The sequence below is a fragment of the Hippopotamus amphibius genome, chromosome 1, assembly GCF_030028045.1.
Source record: "Hippopotamus amphibius kiboko isolate mHipAmp2 chromosome 1, mHipAmp2.hap2, whole genome shotgun sequence".
In the NCBI taxonomy this organism is placed as follows: domain Eukaryota; kingdom Metazoa; phylum Chordata; class Mammalia; order Artiodactyla; family Hippopotamidae; genus Hippopotamus; species Hippopotamus amphibius.
In genome coordinates, this window is record NC_080186.1 from 164,682,222 (window position 1) to 164,702,658 (window position 20,437).

At 42.3% G+C, this 20,437-nt stretch overlaps 1 protein-coding gene across 1 annotated transcript in view; it reads left to right on the top strand.

Annotated features, from left to right (window-relative positions):
• The window catches only part of TRPC7 (transient receptor potential cation channel subfamily C member 7), a 127,154-nt gene that overhangs the window by 78,830 nt on the left and 27,887 nt on the right, over nt 1-20,437 (top strand). Inside the window, exons 5-7 of the mRNA XM_057748479.1 lie at nt 2,748-2,964; nt 14,317-14,550; nt 19,822-20,086. Of these exons, the coding sequence (XP_057604462.1) occupies nt 2,748-2,964; nt 14,317-14,550; nt 19,822-20,086 (716 nt within the window). The remainder of the gene's footprint in view (nt 1-2,747; nt 2,965-14,316; nt 14,551-19,821; nt 20,087-20,437) is intronic.

Consider the following 20,437-nt stretch of genomic DNA (forward strand, 5'->3'; position numbering starts at 1 on the left):
ACCAGTTTTGCTGCTCAGGCACAGCAGGCCAAGGCCTTTGTCTCCCAAAGCTCTACATCTCTTTTTACACCTAATGCTGTTACTGACCCAGCTTTAATGATTCCCCAGCTAAGAGCTGTTTGTATGTATTGGTTGACTTTTCTCCTTTCTTTTGCTTCACCTGGTGGCCTTGTGAGAGAAGGAAGTTTTCCCCAAGCATAATTTGCTTCAAAAAATCGAGACAGGGAATGTCACACAACAAAAATAAAAGAAAGAAAGAAAAAGAAAAAGGAAATCACTGAAATGATTTCATCTCATCTGACCTTTATCAAAGTTTTACCAGTTAAAAAGACGCTTTCGAGTCCAGAAGAAAAATAAGAAAGGTGCATGAATCCCTAACCTCTCTTTTCCTCCCTATGGCTTAAATCAAGTGGGACTGAGCTCAGGGTAATCTTCCACATCACCACAGGGCCTTATCAAGGTTTTTTCTTATGATCTGCAATAAATACAGTAATTTTTACAGATGCATCTTCTGTAACAACTTGAAGGAGGGAACAAAGAGAACATTAAACTCCTCAAAGCAGCTCTTGGTGGGGAATCCCAGGGCCAGCATGGGTGCACCTGTGTGCAGATTCCTGATATCAGATGCCTTGCCTAGATGAGAAGACAGAAGTGTCCCCACATCCTCACCCAGGTAGTCACCAGAAGATATAACGTAGAGCCCACTGACAAAGGGTTGGGGAAACTTGGCCATCAATCCCTTAAGAGCTGTGTCTACCTCCATGCCCTCCACCTTTTTCTGACACTTCTGGGAGCCTGCTGGGATACACAGATCTGGTATCCCTTGCCCTCTCCTCAACCTTTCCTTTCCCCACTGTGCAGTCATCTGCAACTTTCCCCGCCTCCCACCACTACCTCAGCTAGAACACAGTGACAGGAAACAATGCAATGACTATTTAAGGATGCTGCCTGCATATACCAAAGTATCTCAGCATCTTGGTTGGGAAATGGGGCTCCAAGATGCCACACAGATAAAATGTTGAAAAATTCAAAGTAGGTATTTGACATCACATATGAGACATGGTTTGATTCAGTTTTTTTTTTTAATGGAATTTATGTAAGGTATTTTATCTGTCCTTATATTTAACCTCCACATTCTGAATTTAGCACACCTACCTATGGCTAAAAATAACCTACCGTCCCTATTTTGTAAATAATAAGGTTAAACATGACAAAGAAATGTCACTTGTAACATGTTTCTGGGCCCCACGGTTTTCAGATAAACATCTTTTTCAATACTTCTTAAGTTATTCTAATGCCATATGACAATCTGACAATGCAGGTGAAAGCAAACAAATTCTTTCCAGCATGAGTAGGGACTTCCAATGTTCAGACTTGAAACAGTTTTTTTAAAAAAAGATTAATGCTCTCTTTTAAAATTTCAATATATGGGTTCTATGACATTAGAACGTTACAATAATTACTGGCACCATTAAAGAGGATGACTACCATACTGAAGCATATTGAAAGAACATTATCAAGCCATCTGATTCATAAATGTCACATTGAACGTAGTCATAGTTAGGGAAATTTTACCAGGAGAAACCCCTATGATCTTTTACTGATCAATAATCTAAATGCTAGGTGACATTTCACTCTAGGACTCCTGAATAAGGCAGAAGGTGAACATCAATTAACTAGTCACTGGCTATAATTGAGCATTTGCCCTGGAGTAGAAACTGAGTTCCAGAAAAGATTCCCCTCTTTGCTCCTGTCTTATTAGTATACCTGGGTGAGGGGTTAGATTCAGTGCTTAGGTGAGGGTGACAGCAGGACCTGGAAGAGACCCAAATGAATTCATTTACAGGGGTCAGCAAGGATTCACTGTGCAGCCCCCAATTTCATCCTCAAAGATCCAAGTGGCCTTCGGATGGCAAGCCGGGGATAAGAAGATGTGACCAATTCCTGCTCCCTACCAGGGCATCTTTTGGATCACTTCAGGCTCACACGGAACAACGGCACAAGTTAATTGTGTACTAGGCCACAAAGAAAATCTCAATAGTTTTAGAGTAGTATCACAGAGGCTATGATCTGAACACATGCTACAATAAAATTAGGATTTTTTAAAGTGGTGGGGGAAGTCCTCTATATCCAGAAACTAAATAACCTCTGAGTTAAAAATGAAATCAAACAAGAAACTATAGAAATATTTATAACTGAGTATCAAGGAAAATATTACACGTCAAAATTTATAGGAACATAGCTAAAGTAGTACCTAGTGGGAAATGTATGGCTTTCAATAAATTTACCAAGATATAAGAAATGTTGAAAATAAATCATTTAAGTTAAAATTCAAGAAAATAGACAAAAGAGCAACAGAGCGTATCCAAAGTGTATATTTTTTTAAATTCTGAACTCTATTGAAACAGATTTTTTTTTCTAATTCAAAAGCATAAAATTCATATCCATGTGGTTGGGAGTAGCTGTGCAGTCAGATTGTAACATGATGTTATACTAGTGTGTTCTACTCCCTTCTCTTACCACTCCCATTAAATCTTCTACACAGAAAAAATTAAAGTCAGTAAAAAATGGGTTTGGTCATGCCACCTCTCACATAAAAGCTCTAGAGAAAATGTCTGAGTGCAGTTAGCAGCTTCTGTCCAAGATGGAGGATTCTCTGGTTCAACTTTCAGCAAAAGCCTTTTTAAAGAGAGCCCTGTACATGCCTGTAGCTGCAGGTTAACGTCTTGTACATATTTTGTTTCCAGCTAGGACGAACCCTGAGGAGCCCCTTCATGAAATTTGTAGCCCATGCAGTTTCTTTTACGATCTTCTTGGGATTGTTAGTTGTGAACGCATCAGACCGCTTCGAAGGCGTTAAAACCCTGCCCAATGAAACCTTCACAGACTACCCGAAACAAATCTTCAGAGTGAAAACCACACAATTCTCCTGGACAGAAATGCTCATCATGAAGTGGGTCTTGGGTAAGCAAGTCACTCTTTCCTTCTCTCCTTCCCTAATAAGGTCCCTATAATAGGACATTATTAAACCCTGACTTTGAAGCTCCTCCTCTTCTCTTGAATGCACTCTTGGCAGACAAAATGGTGGGGAGATCACCAGCAAGGAAGTCAAAGTCAACTTCTGTATGTGCTGGTGTAAAAGATGCACAGACCTGCAATATAAATCCCAGTTTTGAAAGGAGATGTTTGGGGGAAATTCGTTCCGTGGTTTTCATTACATGCGTATTGAAAGTGATTATAAAGTGTGTGTGGGGTGGGAGGAACATATGGTTTTGCTCATTTAAATATAGTCTACTAGAAGCCTTAGGAAATCAAGTTCTGCCTCTGAAAAAAAATATAAGATGGCAGAGCTTACAAGATATTTTTTATTACCACTGAATACTGATACAGAGAACTGTAATAATATAAATCTAAAAAGTTAGGGGAGTAACATGTTCTCATTATTTGTGCTAATGAAGGTAATGAAGCTGTGAAATTCCTCTCTATGGTGTTATTTTGTGCTGCCAAAGGTTTGCCACTGGAATTGCCAAGGAAATTCTCCCCAGTTCCCTCAATGACTAGCCAAGAAAGGCTATCTCTCTTTTGCCTAACTCACAAGAACTATTACTAGTAGAAACAAGATAAGATAAAATTGGCAGTGGCTAAAACTGTACATGGCCAAATGTGTTACAGATTTTTCTAACACTGAAAACTGCAAAACTGGTAAAAAAAAAAAAAAAATCAGACTTGGTAGGAAAAAATGAAAAACTGCACAAGCTATAATCAATGACATTGTATATAACCAAAACTTGATCAATAAATTACAGGATTTACATCAAAAAGCTTTGAATTTGAAGAGAATGTTTTGAGTAAAACTGAAAATAAAAAAGACAAAAAATGTATGCAGTATCAAGAGCTGATCAGTTAATTAAACTGTCCTAATGGTATTCACCCCCAACTGCCTTTAACAAAAATTCAATATTGGCATAATATTCATCATGTTTCTGTTCACAAACATTGAGTCAAAATGTATTCTTAGTGTCTGTACCATCAATCAACAAATTCACAGAAGAACAAATACTTGACAAGACCGCCCAACACATGCCCTGTGCTAATTAAATGATATTGCCTAAGAGAGCCATAAGAGTTGAACCACTGGAGAATATCCCATAGATCCCCAAACCGAGAACAACTGGGAATATGGTCTCTAAGCTGGATCTCTCAATAGGCAGAAGGTAATGAGAAGAATAGTTTTACCCAAGGGCAGAGGCAGGAAAGCACACCATGCTTCCCAGGCGCTTTTAATCAACCAGCAAGTCTGTAACCAAAGGCTCATTTAGTAGAATTACCGGCACTCAAGTTGGAAAGGAACATTAAAGCCTGTTGCAGACTAAGTTCTGTGGCCTCACTTTCACAGTTCAGAGTCTATCCCAATTCTCCCTAGTATACAGCCCCCATCTCCAGTTTAACTAAATTAAGCACTTTAACACTAGGCACTTTGCAATGGACTGAATGTTTATGTCCCTCAAAATTCGTATGTGAAGACCCTAATTCCAATGTGATGGTATTAGAAGTGGGGCCCCTAGGAGGTGCTTAGGTCATGAGGGTGGAGCCCTCATGAATGGGATTAGTGAGCGCCCTTATGAAAGATATCCCAGAGAGCTCTCACATCCTCTCTGTGCCATGTGAGGAGACCACAAGCAGCCTGCAACCTGAAAGAGGGCTCTCACCAGAACCCAAACATGCTGGCACCCCAATCTTGGACTTACAGCCTCCACAACTGTAAGAAATAAATTTCTGTTGTTTACAAGTTACTCAGTCTGTGGGACTTTATTATAGCAACCCACACTAAGACACAGTTTAAAAAAAACTCAAGTGTTGGGTTTATGGATATAACAAAGTATTTACAGCACCAATCACTCACCCACTCCATTTCCCTAACTGGACTGCAAATAGAAGACTAGTGAGTCCAAGCATACCTTCCCTGAAGTGCATATGCTACCACACGTTAACCGCAGTACCCCTACTGCGCCATGACTTCTTCCCGCATCCTCGTATCTCTCTTCCTGGGTGTCAGAGCATTATCCCAATAAGAGGGAAGCATCTCTAGCTACAGAGGTCCCAGCTTTTGTAGTCTGGTCCCAGCTTCTACCCATCAAAGCAAAACTGAGTTTCCAAGACTGCTACATCAGAAGTATTGTAAAGGGGACGACATTTTTCATTGACCTATTTCCTGTTAATTTTATTTATTTATTTATTTTTAATTTTATTTATTTATTTTTTGGGGGTACACCAAGTTCAATCATCTGTTTTTATACACATATCCCCGTATTCTCCTGTTACATTTTAGACAGAAGAAAGATTCTAACTACTTTTTCTTACCAGATTATACTTTTCAAATTTTTATCAAGAATAATTTTAAGAATTGCAAATATCAAGAGAAGATTATAATGAACCCTACAGGCCAATTTCTCAGCTTCAAAATTAGCAAATCAAAACTAATCTTTGTTTCATCCTACTTCCCTCCTCCCAACCTTGTAGAATTTTGAATCAAATCCCAGGTATCATAAAATTTCATCTACAAATTTTTTTGTATGTATCCTAAAAGATAATTTCGCTTTTACTTTTTTTCCAGTCTTCCAGCTGCAAGTTCACGGACATTTTTTCTGCATTATCTGTGATTTTAATCCCCAACCACTGAATTTTTCATGTCAAATATTATATTTTTCAACTCTTTAAGTTCCACTTGGTTCTCTTATATCTTTCATTTCCTTCCTCGTGATGTTTGTATTTTCCTTTAAATCCTTGAACGTAATGTACATATTTATAGTAAGAACTGTTACAAAGTCCTTAACTCCTGATTTCATCCTCTCTATCATTTCTGGGACACTGACTAAACTTTCTCCTGACATGGATCACATTCCCCTACATCTTGTTGTGTTAGTAATTTTTGAATGAATGATGGGCACGTTACATGTTATATTGTTGAGCACCTAGATTTTGTTGTCTTCCTTTAAAGAGTTGTTTTGCTTTACTCTGATAGGCTGTTAAATTCTTATATAGATGAGTTTGGTCCTTTCCAGACTTTCTTAGAGTAGATCTGGAGAAGCTTTACCATAAGGCTTGATTATCCTTGTACTATAGAGACACACATCTGGGGTCTCTACTAAATGCCCTGGGTTATCAACAAGGAATCTCAACTCTGGATGATCAGAGTTCAAACATCTCTCCACTCTGGGTGAGCTCTAGAAACTGTGCAGCTTGCAGCTCTCTGGCTGTTGTTTGCGGAGTTTTACTCTATGCATTCATGACTTAGTATTCAGGGAACATTCAAAAGGACACCAGTATAAATTTCTGGACTATTTGTTTGTGTTTGGTTTTGGGTTTTGGTGCTGTATAGTACCCTTCTCTCTGGAACTCTGCCAAATAACATCTAATCACTTCAGCCTTCCTGAACTCTAATCTCTGTCTCTTCAAGTCATTGGGACTGCCTTCCATGCTTCTAGGATTCCTCTCTACACCCTGCAGACTGAAATGTGCCTCCAGGAAAAAAAAAAAAAAAAAGACAAGGCTATTGTGTCTTACCTTGCTTGTTTCTCTCGACTTAGTGCTGTGCTACTCCAACATCTGAAAATAGGTTTTTTCCCCCAATTTATTGCTCCATCATGACCGGTAATAGAAATCAGGATTCTTTTTCTAAAACAGAGCTACAAACATAAAAGAAATTATTAAATTTTTCAAATAGTCAATATTCAAAGTCTTTGAGAAGACAAGTTGAATAAATGTCTGCCTGGCTTGCTTTCTCTCTTCCTTCAGAGCTCTGTTCACATTTCACCTCCCTCCTCTGATAAGGTGAAATGTGAACACAGACCTGAAGGAAAAGGGAAAGCAAGCTTTGCAGATATCTGGGTGAAAAGCATTCCAGAATGAAGGATCAGAATGTGTGAAAGGCCTGGATTCAGGAGTAAACTGGACAAGTCTGAGGAACAGCAAAAAAACGAGTGTGGCTACAGCAGAATAAATAAGGGGGAGATGGCAGCGATGAGGTCACAAGGATAGGCAGAGTCAACCACGCGAGGCCTTGGAGGCCATGGTACAGCGTTTACATTTTACTCTGAGTATGACTAGAAACGATTGGATAGTTCTGAGCACAGAAGTGACATCCTACGACTTCATTTTCTAATGGATCGCTGGCTGCTGTGTAGAGGACAGAAGATTCTGGGACAAAAGCAGAAGCAGGGAGACCAGTAAGGACGCCACTGTAGTATTTCAGACAGGAAATAGCTGGTTTTGAGGAGGTAGTAGACGGTTATTATATTTTGAAGGTAAAATCAATAATATTTACTACTGGATTCTCTGTGGGGTGTGAGAGAAAGAGAGCAGTCAAGGAAAATTCCAAGTGTTTTAGTTCAAGTAATGGTATAATAGAGAGTTCCTCTAGGGCAGGAAAGACCAGGGGAGGAGCCGTCTGGAGAGAGAGTAGACATGGAGATCAAGAGTTCGGTTTGAGATTACCTATTAGACCTCCAAGTGGAAATGTCAAGTAGCAACTGGATATACATGCTGAAGTTCAGAGAGGCTGGGGCTGGAAATGTAAATTTGGGCATGTCAATCTATTTAAAGTAAATTATATGCAATACCTCAACTGTGAATGTGGACGGGTGAACCGAGGACCAAGCCCTCGGATTCAGCAATATTTAAAGGGTGGGAAAATGAGACGTATCTTATCCATCAAAGGAGACTGAGATAAGAGAGTGGTGTCCCAGAAGCCAGCCAAAGTCACTGTGTCAAGACCCAGGGAGTGATCACTTATGTTGAATGCTGCTGACAGATCAAGTAACATGAGGCCTGAGACCTGACCGCTGACTCTGGAAGCATAGTTTCTGAGTAGCAAAAGGGGATGGGATCCGGCAGACAAGCAGAGGACTTGCCCTTAGCAGGAGTGCAGACCCTTCATCTACTCTAACAGGAGGAAGGTGGAGCTAAGGGCACAGAGTAGGTCATTTGGTAAATGCAGTGGTGAGAGCAATGTGCACGTTTTCTGACAGCATTGTCTCTATTTTCTCAATTTTTTTCTCCATAAACATTTTCCACTTATTAAGCATTATATTATGTACCAGGCACTGGGCCAGATACTGGGGAAGTAGCTATAAGATAAGACTGATAGTATCTTATCTCTAAATACTTTCTGGTGCTCTTTAATTATTAAATACTACTACTAAGAATAACAACCTTTGAGAGAAAGACACTGAGCACTGTGTTCGCTGTGTTTTCTGTGCTGGCACACCCTAAGGTCCACAGTCTGATCCACTCCCTGCTCCGACACAGAGAGGCTTGAAATGGCATCAGGCCCTTACTCGAGGAGTCCTCAAACGCGACTCCCAAACACTGCCAGGAAGGCCTTGGAGCAGTTAGAAACACAGCACACAGTTCTCTTCCCCCATGACTCATGAATGCAGTCCTTTGGACACACTGGCTATACAAACATCCAAATCATGACTCCTCCTCCCCCAGGAGCAGCCCTAGAGCTGAACAGGACTTTAGGACCCTAACAAGTTCTACCTGGTCCCCCAGGGAGGCAGAAAGAGGTGGACCACTAAGTGGTGAATGGCCTTGTCCAAGTGTCCTTGCTTCTGCCCTTCCCACTCCTGTGCCTCAGTATATGCTCAGCATAGGAGCTAGAATCCATTTAAAATGTAATCAGGTTTTGTCACTCTTTGCCTCAGAAGTCTTCAGTGGCATCCCATCTCCCTCAGCATGACAGCCAATGTCATTATAAAGGCCTCCAAAGCCCTCCACCTCCCCACCCCACCTCTATGTCCTCATCTCCCACCACTTCCCACCTCACTCATTCTCTCTCAGCCCCACTGGCTTCCTCTCTTCCAACTGTTTCCACCTCAGAACCTTAGCTTAGGCTGTGCCCTCTGCCGGAGAGTTCTCTCCACGGGCAGTACCATGGCTCACTCCCCACCTCCTCAGGTCTGTATTCAAGAGTCTCCTTCTCAAAGTGAAGCCTTTTTTAATCAGCCTGTTTAAAACTGGAAGTTCCTCCACCCTCAACGCCCTCCTGTCGCCCCTTCTCTTTTTCTTCCTAACAGTAAACGCCTCTGACAATACTACACACTTTCCTTTGTTTCCTGCCTGTCTCTAAAATGTCTGTAATCATACAATTTCAGTTGCTTCTTTTCATCTTCTGTTAGCTCTTGCTCCATGTGGGTATCTGGTTTTCCTAATGACCTCTTCCAATGGCCACATGGTGTGACAATACTCTATTACTTCCCCAAACCCCTACTGAACATGCAGGTTGTTCTGCTGCTGCTGTACAATTCTGTGGAGGGATCGAACCCAATCAGAAATACATTCCTCCTGAACGCCAGATGTTTTACTTGATTACCAGCAGAATTTTGAGAAACCTCTAGACTGTAAATCCAGGAGATTTAAAGCAGGGGCAGAGGAGGTAGAAGCCACAAGGAGGCGAAGACTACATGCAAAGCTAGAAGAAAAACCAGAAAAAAACAGTATCAAGGAAGGCAAGAGAACAGCATGACTGAGGAAGAAGGGGTGAATTTGCTAGTAGACATGTGTGTTCTCTAGAACTGTAAGATGACCTGCTTTGGGGAGGGCTGAATGAATCAGAGACCACAGACCCTTCCTCCTGGAGAATCTCCAACATCAGGTCACACCATAGGAACCTATCTTCCTTGCCTGTATCATGAGCAGCCACTGTGGGGTAGAGGAAAGAGCTTATCACACAGCTGGTGAGTTGGAGAGGCTCACCGGAGGACTGACGTTAGTGGTTCGCAGAAAGCCATGGCATTTGGAGGGCAGGACACCTCTCTACAATGCATGTCATTTTTCCATCTAGACTCTCCCGACCCACCTCTTAAAGAGAACCTGGCAGTGTTTTCTGAAACAGATGCCCCAGTTGAAAGTTCAGCTGATGGTGTGAGATGTAAATGCCTAGCATCGTAGGAAAATACACTTAAAGAGAGGGAGAGGAGGAAATTGGGACTGGTTATCAAGAAACCCAGTCCTGACTGTGTCCTTCCTCTCTGGTGGCTCTGCCTCTCTGAGTTTCAGCTTTCACGTGTGTAAAATGTGAGGATCAAGCTGTTCCCTCACCCCATCCGCCAAGGATCACAAACTCTCCGAGGGCAGTGCTGAGTCTTAGCTCCAGAATCACACATCTAAGGTGACCAAGAATAAAACTGCAAAATCAAATGGGCTGTGTTCCCCACCTAACTCATTCTTTTGATAGTTTCCTCATTTATTTAAGTAAGATTTCCAAGTGGATTACGCCAACCCGCCTGCCAAAATTTCTCCCACCAAGTCAGACCACGTTGCTGCTCCACGTACCACCTCTAGCTGCTCAGGGTGACGCCCAGTCTCCTCCTCATGGCTTAAAGGAGGGCTTTCGTGACCTCCTGGGCCTTTACTAACCTTCTCTGCGGCTAACCTCCAGCCCCACGCCCCACCTCCCATAACACTTAAGCCATACTGAGCCTCTTGCAGTTCCCTAGAACAACCCGTTCTCCCTCACGTCTGTGGCCACTATCTGGAACACCCTGCAGCCCCTGCTCCTTCACCCAGCTAACTCCTGGTTCCTCATGCCAGGTGTCACCTCCTTCATTCACTCAACAGATACATGTTATACCGGGCACTCCGCTGGGTCACATGATTAGAATACGGACGGCTCTTATCCCTGTGTGTCCACATCAGTCATCCTCTAGCACTACTGTTAGTGGACATATCTATCTCCAGCATTAGAACGAGCTTGCTGGAGAAGGGGTAGCATCTTTTTGGTTGCTGTACCCCCAGAACAGTGCCTGGCACAAAGTTGGAGCTCAACACTGTCCGTTAAGTGGTGAATGAGTTCCTGACTAGTGAGAGTTAAGTCTGTGTCTAGCAGAGGGCATGGTGGATGACAACACAGTGGAAAGAAGGTCCTGAACTGCCTGTGTGACTTTGGATAATTTAGTTGCCTTCTTTGCACATGAGTCTGCTCATCTGTAAAGTGGAGATAATTATAGTAGGTACCTATCAGGCTGTAAGGAAGCTTTAGTGTTGGAAAAGTGCTTAGCACAGGGCCTAGCACCTAGCAGGTGCTCAACAATAATTAGCTACTAAAGTTAGGGAAGAAGATAAGCTTTGTTAGAAAATTTTTGAATCTATTAATATCATCTCCTTGCCTGCAAAACAGATGAACCCTGAATGTGCCTGAGGCCCAGATTTGTTGCAAAAGACCTGCCACTGAGATGGCGTTTTGATGTTAGGGCTTGAGGGTTGAGGGCTTCTAGGCATATTCTCCTACCTATGAGTTAACAGAACACTTATTTCCTGACCCAATGATCAGAAGTTGACCCAAAAGAAGAGACAAGCCTCCCAGGAGGTGGTTTGGGGCCCCGGGACACTGTAGAGAAGCCCTGTGTAGAAGAAGGGGCTATGATCATTTAAGGGATACACACAGTTAAGTCTCACAGGACTCTGAAGGGGGATCCCTTCTGAACAGCGTCTGAGGCAGGGATGGGGGTGAACCACCTTTTGGACTGTCAAGCCCCATCTCAGCAGCCTGCAGGCTGTCACTTAGAACCTGCCTAAATGAAGCTACTCATTTCCCCCAAGGCTCCCCAGCATTTCCCAACCTGCTCCTCTGCCAGTCATCCTCATTAATTACCAATGACCTTGCTCTCTGGGTTCCAGGCATCCCTGAGTGAAGGGGACTTTGCCTGAAGGAGGCTCCACTGCCCATCATCCTTACCCTTTAAGCTCCTGGGCTCTATATACTCATCTGATTGACACGCTAGAGGCAAGGGTCCAGGGGATTCAGCTTGGATACAAAATGCTGAACTACCCTCACCACCTTGGAAGCAGGGGACCTAATTTCACTTACTAAAGTACTTAATTTCACACATTTCTTTTTTCATTAAGCATTCCTGCTGCTCAAACCCTTGAGCCCATGCTACTTTTACTCATGGCCTTGGAATAATTTAAATTAGTCTGGGTAAGTTAATATGTAAATCTAGGAAGACTGATGTGGGCATTGGACCGTGGAGGAAGTGATTTGCAGTGCCCAATGAGGAGCCTCTATATTGGTCAGAAAAATCAGTTTACTGTAAATAATTTGCATTTCAGATTCATAGAGCTTTTAATGCGGGAAATTACCCTCAAACCTCAAGAAAATCAAGGGACTTATCCAAGGTCACATACCCAATAAGTGACCAAGGGAGAACTGAACCCAGGGCTTCCTGAATTAAGCTAATTGCAAGCCTGTGATTCCCCTAGTATACAGCTAAAAGCAGTTCCACTAAGACGTTAGGAATTTTAATTATCAGGGGAGGGGGCAGGGGCATAGAGGAAAGCAACAAACAATATTTTTTCCAGCTTGTAGTGGTTTTTTCCAATAACATATTTTAAATACCTGTTTGAACAGGCACAGATGAAAGTACCTTTCAGTGTTAAAGAAATTGTACTTCACTTAATTACCACAAATATTTTCAAAATGTAAGCTTGGGAAGTATGGCTTTGTTAAGAAAAAAAAAAAAAAAAAGGGAGGGCAAGGTGTGTGTGGTGGGGGGAGTCTTATAAACAGACCTGCAATGTTTTGGGACATTTCCTGTTGTGGGGGCTCCAATTAGATATAGACATGCAGATCTTAGAATCCATTTCATCAAACAAAGCCACAACTTCCCTAAACAGCTGTGGGAGAGGCAGGAGGAAGCTGGGAAGGCAGGCCATCACCTCTGATGCACAGGAGCCCAGGGAGTGCCGAGAGGCTGGCAGTGTTAACCTTTCGGGACTATGTGGTCAGTAAGCTGGGACTGTTTCACTAACCAACCAGTTAGTGACTCTTTTACCAAATGAACCTAAGTATGCAGGTGAAGTGTAGCACAGTATAACATAGAATGCGCTGGTTCTGCATCAAATCTTTCCTTCATCTGAGTAGCTGTAAACTCTCTGATGTTCCTTAGAAAACATGCAAGAGTCCTTTTCCTTCATTATCTGCTTTCAACCCAATTCTATTTCCTGGAGAAGCAAAGAGCACAGTGGTTAAAGGCATGGACTCTAGGGGTAGACCTTCTGGACTCCAATTTCAGATCTCCTGCCTCCTATATGGGCACATTACAATTCACTATGCCTCAGGAAATATTAGCTGTAAAACTGGGATAATAATAGAATGAACTTCATAGGGTTATTGCAAAGATTTGAGGGAGTTAATATGTACACATATATGTACATAATGTGTATATATTATAATACATATAATATGTACACATAGTAGGGGCTCAAAATGTTACCAAATAATTTTTAATAAACTAATTTACTGTTAATAATCAGTGAACATGAAGTTAGAGAATGGCAATATTCAATAGAAATATGAGGCAAGCCACACCACAAGCCACATATTTAATTTTAAGTTTTCTAATAGCCACATTATAAAAAGAAAGAGATAAAATTAATAATAGATTTTATTTAACCCAGCATATCTAAAATATTATTTCAACGTGTGACTGAAATTTTTAAATTGAGATATTTTACATTTTTTGTACAAAGTCTCTGAAATCTTGCATGTGTTCTACTTATACAGCATCCCTCAATGTAACTGACCATCTTTCAATTGCTCAGTATCCACACGTGACTAGTGGCTACCATATTGGACAGTGCAGGTGTATAAGGATACACACCCAAGTGTTAGTCTAGGCCACCTCAGAGGCGGGCTTAGAGGTGGGATGGGGGAACTAGCAACAGCTTCTTCACTTCTACGTTAACATGTTACAATGAAGACATAGGTCCTTAAAATCCAGTAAGTTATAAAAGAGTAAGGAAAAGAAATACTAAAACCCAAAACTACCGCTCACTGAAACAGTCATGGAAATGTGAGGAACGTGTTCTAAGCAGGAAGTTAGGAGACCTGGAATCTAGGACACAGGTGGAACCTTCAGGAAACCCTTTCCCATTCCTGGACCTCAGTTTCATTATACCTAGTTTAGAACTGGATGATTCCTTGTAACCTCCCAGTTCTTAAAATACATACATGTCAGCCATTATATTTCTCTAATATTGCCTCCAATAATCTATCAACGGATGAGAATTCTCTCCTCACACCTGGAGACGGTTTATCTGTAAGCAGAGAGGCAGGTGGCACGAATTCCTGCCGTCTGAGGATTTCCCGACTCTAAGTCTGCCTCCGAAGGCATGTTTTCGTTCGCTGTTGGCTCTCAATATTCCCAGCTTCAAAGAGCCTACATTCACACCTGTGCCCCGGTTCCCTCTGTGCCCCCTACGGTCACACCCGTGTCGGAACTGAAAAATGAGCCTGACCTTCTCACTCTCCCGCAGGAATGATCTGGTCCGAATGCAAGGAAATCTGGGAGGAGGGGCCACGGGAGTACGTGCTGCACCTGTGGAACCTGCTGGATTTCGGGATGCTGTCCATCTTCGTGGCCTCCTTCACCGCGAGATTCATGGCCTTCCTGAAGGCCAGCGAGGCCCAGCTGTACGTGGATCAGCACGTGCAGGACGACACGCTGCACAACGTCTCACTTCCACCGGAAGTGGCCTACTTCACCTACGGTGAGTGGGCGGGTGTTCTGCGGCGCATTCCGCCCCGCGCGCTTCCAGGGCGTGGCCAGGAGTCCGCGGGTGGTGCCGCCCCCCGGGGTTTGTAACACTGCTGTGGGCCATCCTGGTCGTTTCTCCGGTCAAAGCAGGCCCCCCTCCCCCACCCCGCAGGAAAGGCCTAGTCCCTGGAGTACAACCAGCTGGATAGAAGTGGAATTAGTGACTATGAGAAATGAATCGTTTTGTGTTGGAAAGGATGGATTTGTTTTATAAAGGGTCTCGGAGCGTTCCTGTGGGATTCTTTTTCCTTTTTTTTTTTTTTTTTAAAGAAGCCCCGTGGATCCAAGAGCTTTTCCTTTCATGTATTTTGTGCAAAAGTAAGTTCTGCTTTCGCAGTTCTAAATTTATTTTCTTATGAGAATATAGGTTCTTAGAAGATGCCTTAATTCTTTCAAACCGCAAGGCCATGCAGTGTGAGGCACTAGATTGAATTTTTAGTGACAACAATAATAGCATCCATTTATCAAGTACCCACTTAGATGTCAGGAACTTGTAGACATTTTACACCATAAACTCCAATCCTTGCAACAGCCCCACAAAAAGGCTATTTTTTTGTTCCTATGTCGTAGATGAAGAAACAGGTTTTCATGGCATGGCATACAGTGCTCCCAGAAATACAGGACTGCCTTGAATAGCAAGGGATCCTGGTCCAACATGAAGTGATAGCAATGCAGAATGGCATAGTGTTTATGTTCCCAGACTTTGGAGTTAGGGAGACCTGGATTCAAATCCTGCTTCTGTAGCTTACTCTAAGCACTTGTGTATTTAATTTTTATGACCCTCTGTTTTCCCATATGTAAAACTGGGATAATACATATGTCAGAAAGTTTGAGGGTTAAATAAGATAATGCACAAGAGTTTTGCACTGTGTTCTGAAATATTAAATGCTCACTAATAGTAACAGTTCTTCTCATTACTTTCTCTTGGGTCATTTTCTTGCTCAATCACTGTATTTTCTGTACCAAAAGAAAGATGAGTGGGGAGAAGAAACAGTAGATATTTGTTGTTACACATTAATTAGCTGGACATTTAATAGGCACTCATTGGTAGCTGCTGCTACATCATGAAAAGTTTGAGTGTCAAATGTCCCTGTTAGATGGAAGCCAAATGGTGCCTATGACCACAGAATCTTCCGGATTGGATACAGCAATGATCTGCAGAAGGTTGACCACTTAACAAAGAAGTTGAGTTGCTGCCCATATTCAAAGTAGATTGTGTTATACAGATTATGTTACATGTAAATGTGGTAAGGAGAACCCCACCCCCACCCCGCGGAACACTACCCCCCCACCCCCACTGAAAAAGGAGAGCCTTGTAGTGTTACAAGTCATCCACTCTTCATTTGTTGGCTTAGCAAATCCAGACGTTTTAAAAGCATGGGGCTTGTATATTTTTCCCTCTATGGTGCTTAGGGTTCATTAAGGAAAGATGAGAGAATCTTGATACTGCATTGAATACGTTTCTTAGGACTGTGATTCAAGTCACAGTATTGTTCACTTGTGACTTCTATTCCTTTTATGGATTGTATTAAAGTCTCACCCAACCCAAAGCTTTGCACTTTATTGCCCTTGCATTGTTGTTCACCCTGTGTCCTTGAAATCTTTTGCATCTCAAAGGGTTGGCTTGTGCCCCAGTTATGGAGGCAGAGCGCCCTCTTGTGGTCATCCAGGCAGTGGTCCCTTCCGACCTCTACAGCAGTTGTTTTTCAGGTTAGAACAGGGCAATTTTTCTCCTAGAAACAGCTCCAAGAGGAAGAAAATCCCTTTGTCTGAATCATCAAAGTGCTGTTTTCTTTTACACCCATCAAAATTCTTACAAGCCAGTCAAAGTAGAACACTTTTCACTAAAAGTCCTGACCGGGTCACGAGGGTCTGACAACAGCTAAATCTATCTTAATAGATTATAGGAGTGGCTTTTATTGTTACAGCTGAGGTTTAAGATGATAAATTATAGGGGAGAAAAAAGGAATTCCTTTTGGTGTCTGAAGAATATGAGTCCTATTTCATGTTATCCAAATGTGTTACTTATCCATAAATGGTGACAGATATACTGGAAAAATATAATTTGTCCCCCTTACTTATCTGAGTTATGACCTTGATGAGAACATAAAGTCTATAACTTTATATATTTCCAAATATAATTTAGAATACACTACATGAAATTCTGTGGCAAATAGAGGCCGGGTTCCCCTTACTAAAGATTTCTTACTGCTCTTTGTTATTATAATTGTTTAACAGAGTCTAGCTTTGCAAATAAAGAACAAAATTCTTTCTCTTCCATCTCCCTTGGGGTGCCAAGAATTTCTATGCAATATCCTTGCTATCTGGCTCTGAAAAGGACCCCACACCCCAAATCCACTCTTTAAAATGGCAATAATAGTACCTACTCTATAGGGCTGTTGTGAAAATTACAGCTAATGTAAGTGTAAGGGCTAATTTAGGTTTCTCTATGTTTCTCAATTTAAGTTTCACTTAGTATTTCTCAACAGGGACGCAATTGACTTGTTCAGCAGGGCAGTTCTCATGGAACAGGTCTGTCTGGAGCACTGCAGGATATTAGCACCCCAATAACACTCCTACCCCGTCATTGTGACAACCACAGATGCCCCCCCACACACACACTGCCGCAGGAGGAAGGTGCTACCCTCACTTGAAAAATCACTGTACGTCTTGACACAGACTAGGCAGCTTATTAAAGAAAACTGCTGCTCCTTGACCATTAGAACTACACTAGGAGCACTTTCCAGGTTTGCTCTGCTGCAGGAATACAGAAACCCAGGGCAGCTCAGACCCTCATCAGTGACCACAAGCAGAATCACCCCAGCACGGGACAAGTCCCAGGACTCTTGCCACCTGGAACAGGGATGTCATAGCAAACCTGGATGACTGGTCACCACTTTTAGGGCCTTAGCTCAATCAGGGAGAAACTCCGAGACACACACACTGCCTGAGGAACAAAACCCAAGAACATTTTCTCAGGCAAGAGCCTTCAGATTCTTGGCCCCCGTGTGAGCTCATTTGTCCTCATTTATGACTAAACTTGTGGTTATGATTTCATTCAGCCATTTAACGAACATTTATCAGCACCGGCTGTGTGCCAGACCCTTGTCCCCAGGAACCCCTGAGTGGCCTGCAATTTGTTTTCCAGCTAAGCACTTAACATACATGGTTTCATTTCATCCTCACCACAGCTCTGTAAGGTTCATGATATTATTCCCAAATTTGCAGATGGGGAAAATGAGGCTTAAAAAGTTAATTGGACAGCCTCTTCAATAAGTGGTGCTGAGAAAACTGGACAGCTACATGTAAATGAAAAATTAGAACATTCTCTAACACCATACACAAAAATAAACTTGAAATGAATTAAAGACCTAAATGTAAGGCCGGACAGTATAAAACTTTTAGAGGAAAACAGGCAGAACACTCTTTGACATAAATCACAGCAATATCTTTTTTGATCCACCTCCTAGAGTAATGAAAATAAAAATAAAAACAAACAAGTGGAACCTAATTAAACTTAAAAGCTTCTGCACAGCAAAGGAAACCATCAATAAAATGAAAAGACAACTCACAGAATGGAAGAAAAATATTTGCAAATGATGTGACCGACAAGGGATTAATCTCCAAAATATACGAACAGCTCATGCAACTCTATATCAAAAAAACAAACAACCCAATCAAAAAAATGGGCAGGGGGTGTAGCTCAGGGGTAGAGCATTTGACTGCAAAAAAATGGGCAGAAGACCTAAATAGATAGTTCTCCAAAGAAGACATGCAGATGGCCAAAAAGCAAATGAAAATATGTTCAACAACACTAATAATTAGAGAAATGCAAATCAAAACTACAATGAGGTATCACTTCTCACTGGTCAGAATGGCCATCATCAAAAAGCCTACAAACAATAAATGCCAGAGAGGGTGTGGAGAAAAGGGAACCATCCTGCACTGTTGGTGGGAATGTAAATTGGTACAGCCACTATGGAGAACAGTATGGAAGTTCCTTAAAAAACTTAAAATAGAACTACTATATGATCCAGCAATCCCACCCCTGGGCATATATCGAGAGAAAACCATAATTTGAAAAGCTATATGCACCCCAATGTTCATTGCAGCACTATTTACAATAGCCAAGACATGGAAGCAACCTAAATATCCATTGACGGAGGAATGGACAAAGAAGTTGTGGTACATGTATACAATGGAGGATTAGCCATAAAAAAAGAAATAATGCCATTTGCAGCAACATGGATGGACCTAGAGACTATCATACTAAGTGAAGTAAGTCAGACAGAAAAAGACAAATATCATATAGTACTGATACGTGGAATCTAATTTTTTAAAAAAGATACAAATGAACTTATTTACAAAACGGAAGCAGACTTATAGATATCAAAAACAAACTTATGGTTACCAAAGGGGAAATGTGGAGGGGAGGGATGCTTGGGATGGACATACAGTATTATTTATAAGATAGATGACCCACAGGGACCTACAGTATCGTACAGGGAACTCTACCCAATATTCTGTGATAATCTACATGAGAAAAGAATCTACGAAAGAATGAATATATGTATATGTATAACTGAATCGCTTTGCTCTACACTTGAATCACAACATTGTAAATCAACTATACTCCAATAAAATTAAAATATTGAAATTTTTTTAAATGACAATTAAAGATTTCAAAAGAAAAAAAAAAAGGTAGATGACTCGCCCAGAGTCATATTGCACACACAGCCACTGTGTAGAGAGGCCACTTTCAGCCTCGGGTCTGTCTGACTCTAAGTCCGTGCTCCTCCCCATCACCGCCTTGTGAATGGGACAGCCCCTGCTTGTGGCGCTCAAACACCAGGAGGGAAGACAGGATGGCAAACAGTATGGTACGTGCGTGACAGGAGGGCACACGGGACACCATGGGAGAGGGGAACAGGGAGGCTGCCCAGCCCGTGTCGGGGAATGGGGGACAGCAGGCTTCCCCAAAGAGATGACACCCGAACAGAGTCTTGAAGGTTGATGGGGACTGAAGTGAGGGGAGGGTGTTCCAGGCAGATGGGCCAGTATGTTCCACGAGGGAGGGTGGCACCTTCCGTGTCTTAGGAGGAATTTAAAGACAAGGGCAGGCATGGCAAGTGATTCACTTAGAGGCCTCTAAAGATGCTTCACTGCTTTCTCTTCCAGAGCAGATCCTGTCACCCAGTGAGTAACCAAGATTGTTTTCTTTTAGCCAGGGACAAGTGGTGGCCTTCAGACCCTCAGATCATATCGGAAGGGCTGTATGCTATAGCTGTTGTGCTGAGCTTCTCTCGAATCGCGTACATCCTGCCAGCCAACGAGAGTTTTGGGCCCCTGCAGATCTCCCTGGGGAGAACCGTGAAAGATATCTTCAAGTTCATGGTCATTTTCATCATGGTATTTGTGGCCTTCATGATTGGGATGTTCAATCTATACTCCTACTACCGAGGTGCAAAGTACAACCCAGCGTTTACAACGTGAGTATCCCAGGGCTCTCTCCTGAGGGGCTCTCCAGGCTTCCAGGGAACCCTTGGCAGCCTCCTGCAGGTGGTGCCTCGCAGAGACTCGGGTTTCCTTGGCATTTCTAAAGGTTAAAGGCAGCTTTATTCAGGGGGTGGTTCCGAGTTCAGGTTCTGCAGTTGGAAGAAGAGAAGAGCTGGATTCAGTCCTCACTGTGCCGTTTAACATGCTGTGTGGCCGTGAGCATGTTCCGTAACTTTTCTACGTCTTAGTTTCGTCATCTTTAAGATGAGGCAAATGATAGTAGCTGCTTAATAGGGACGATGTGAGGATTCAAGGAGCTGATTTAGCTGCCACACAGTAAATTA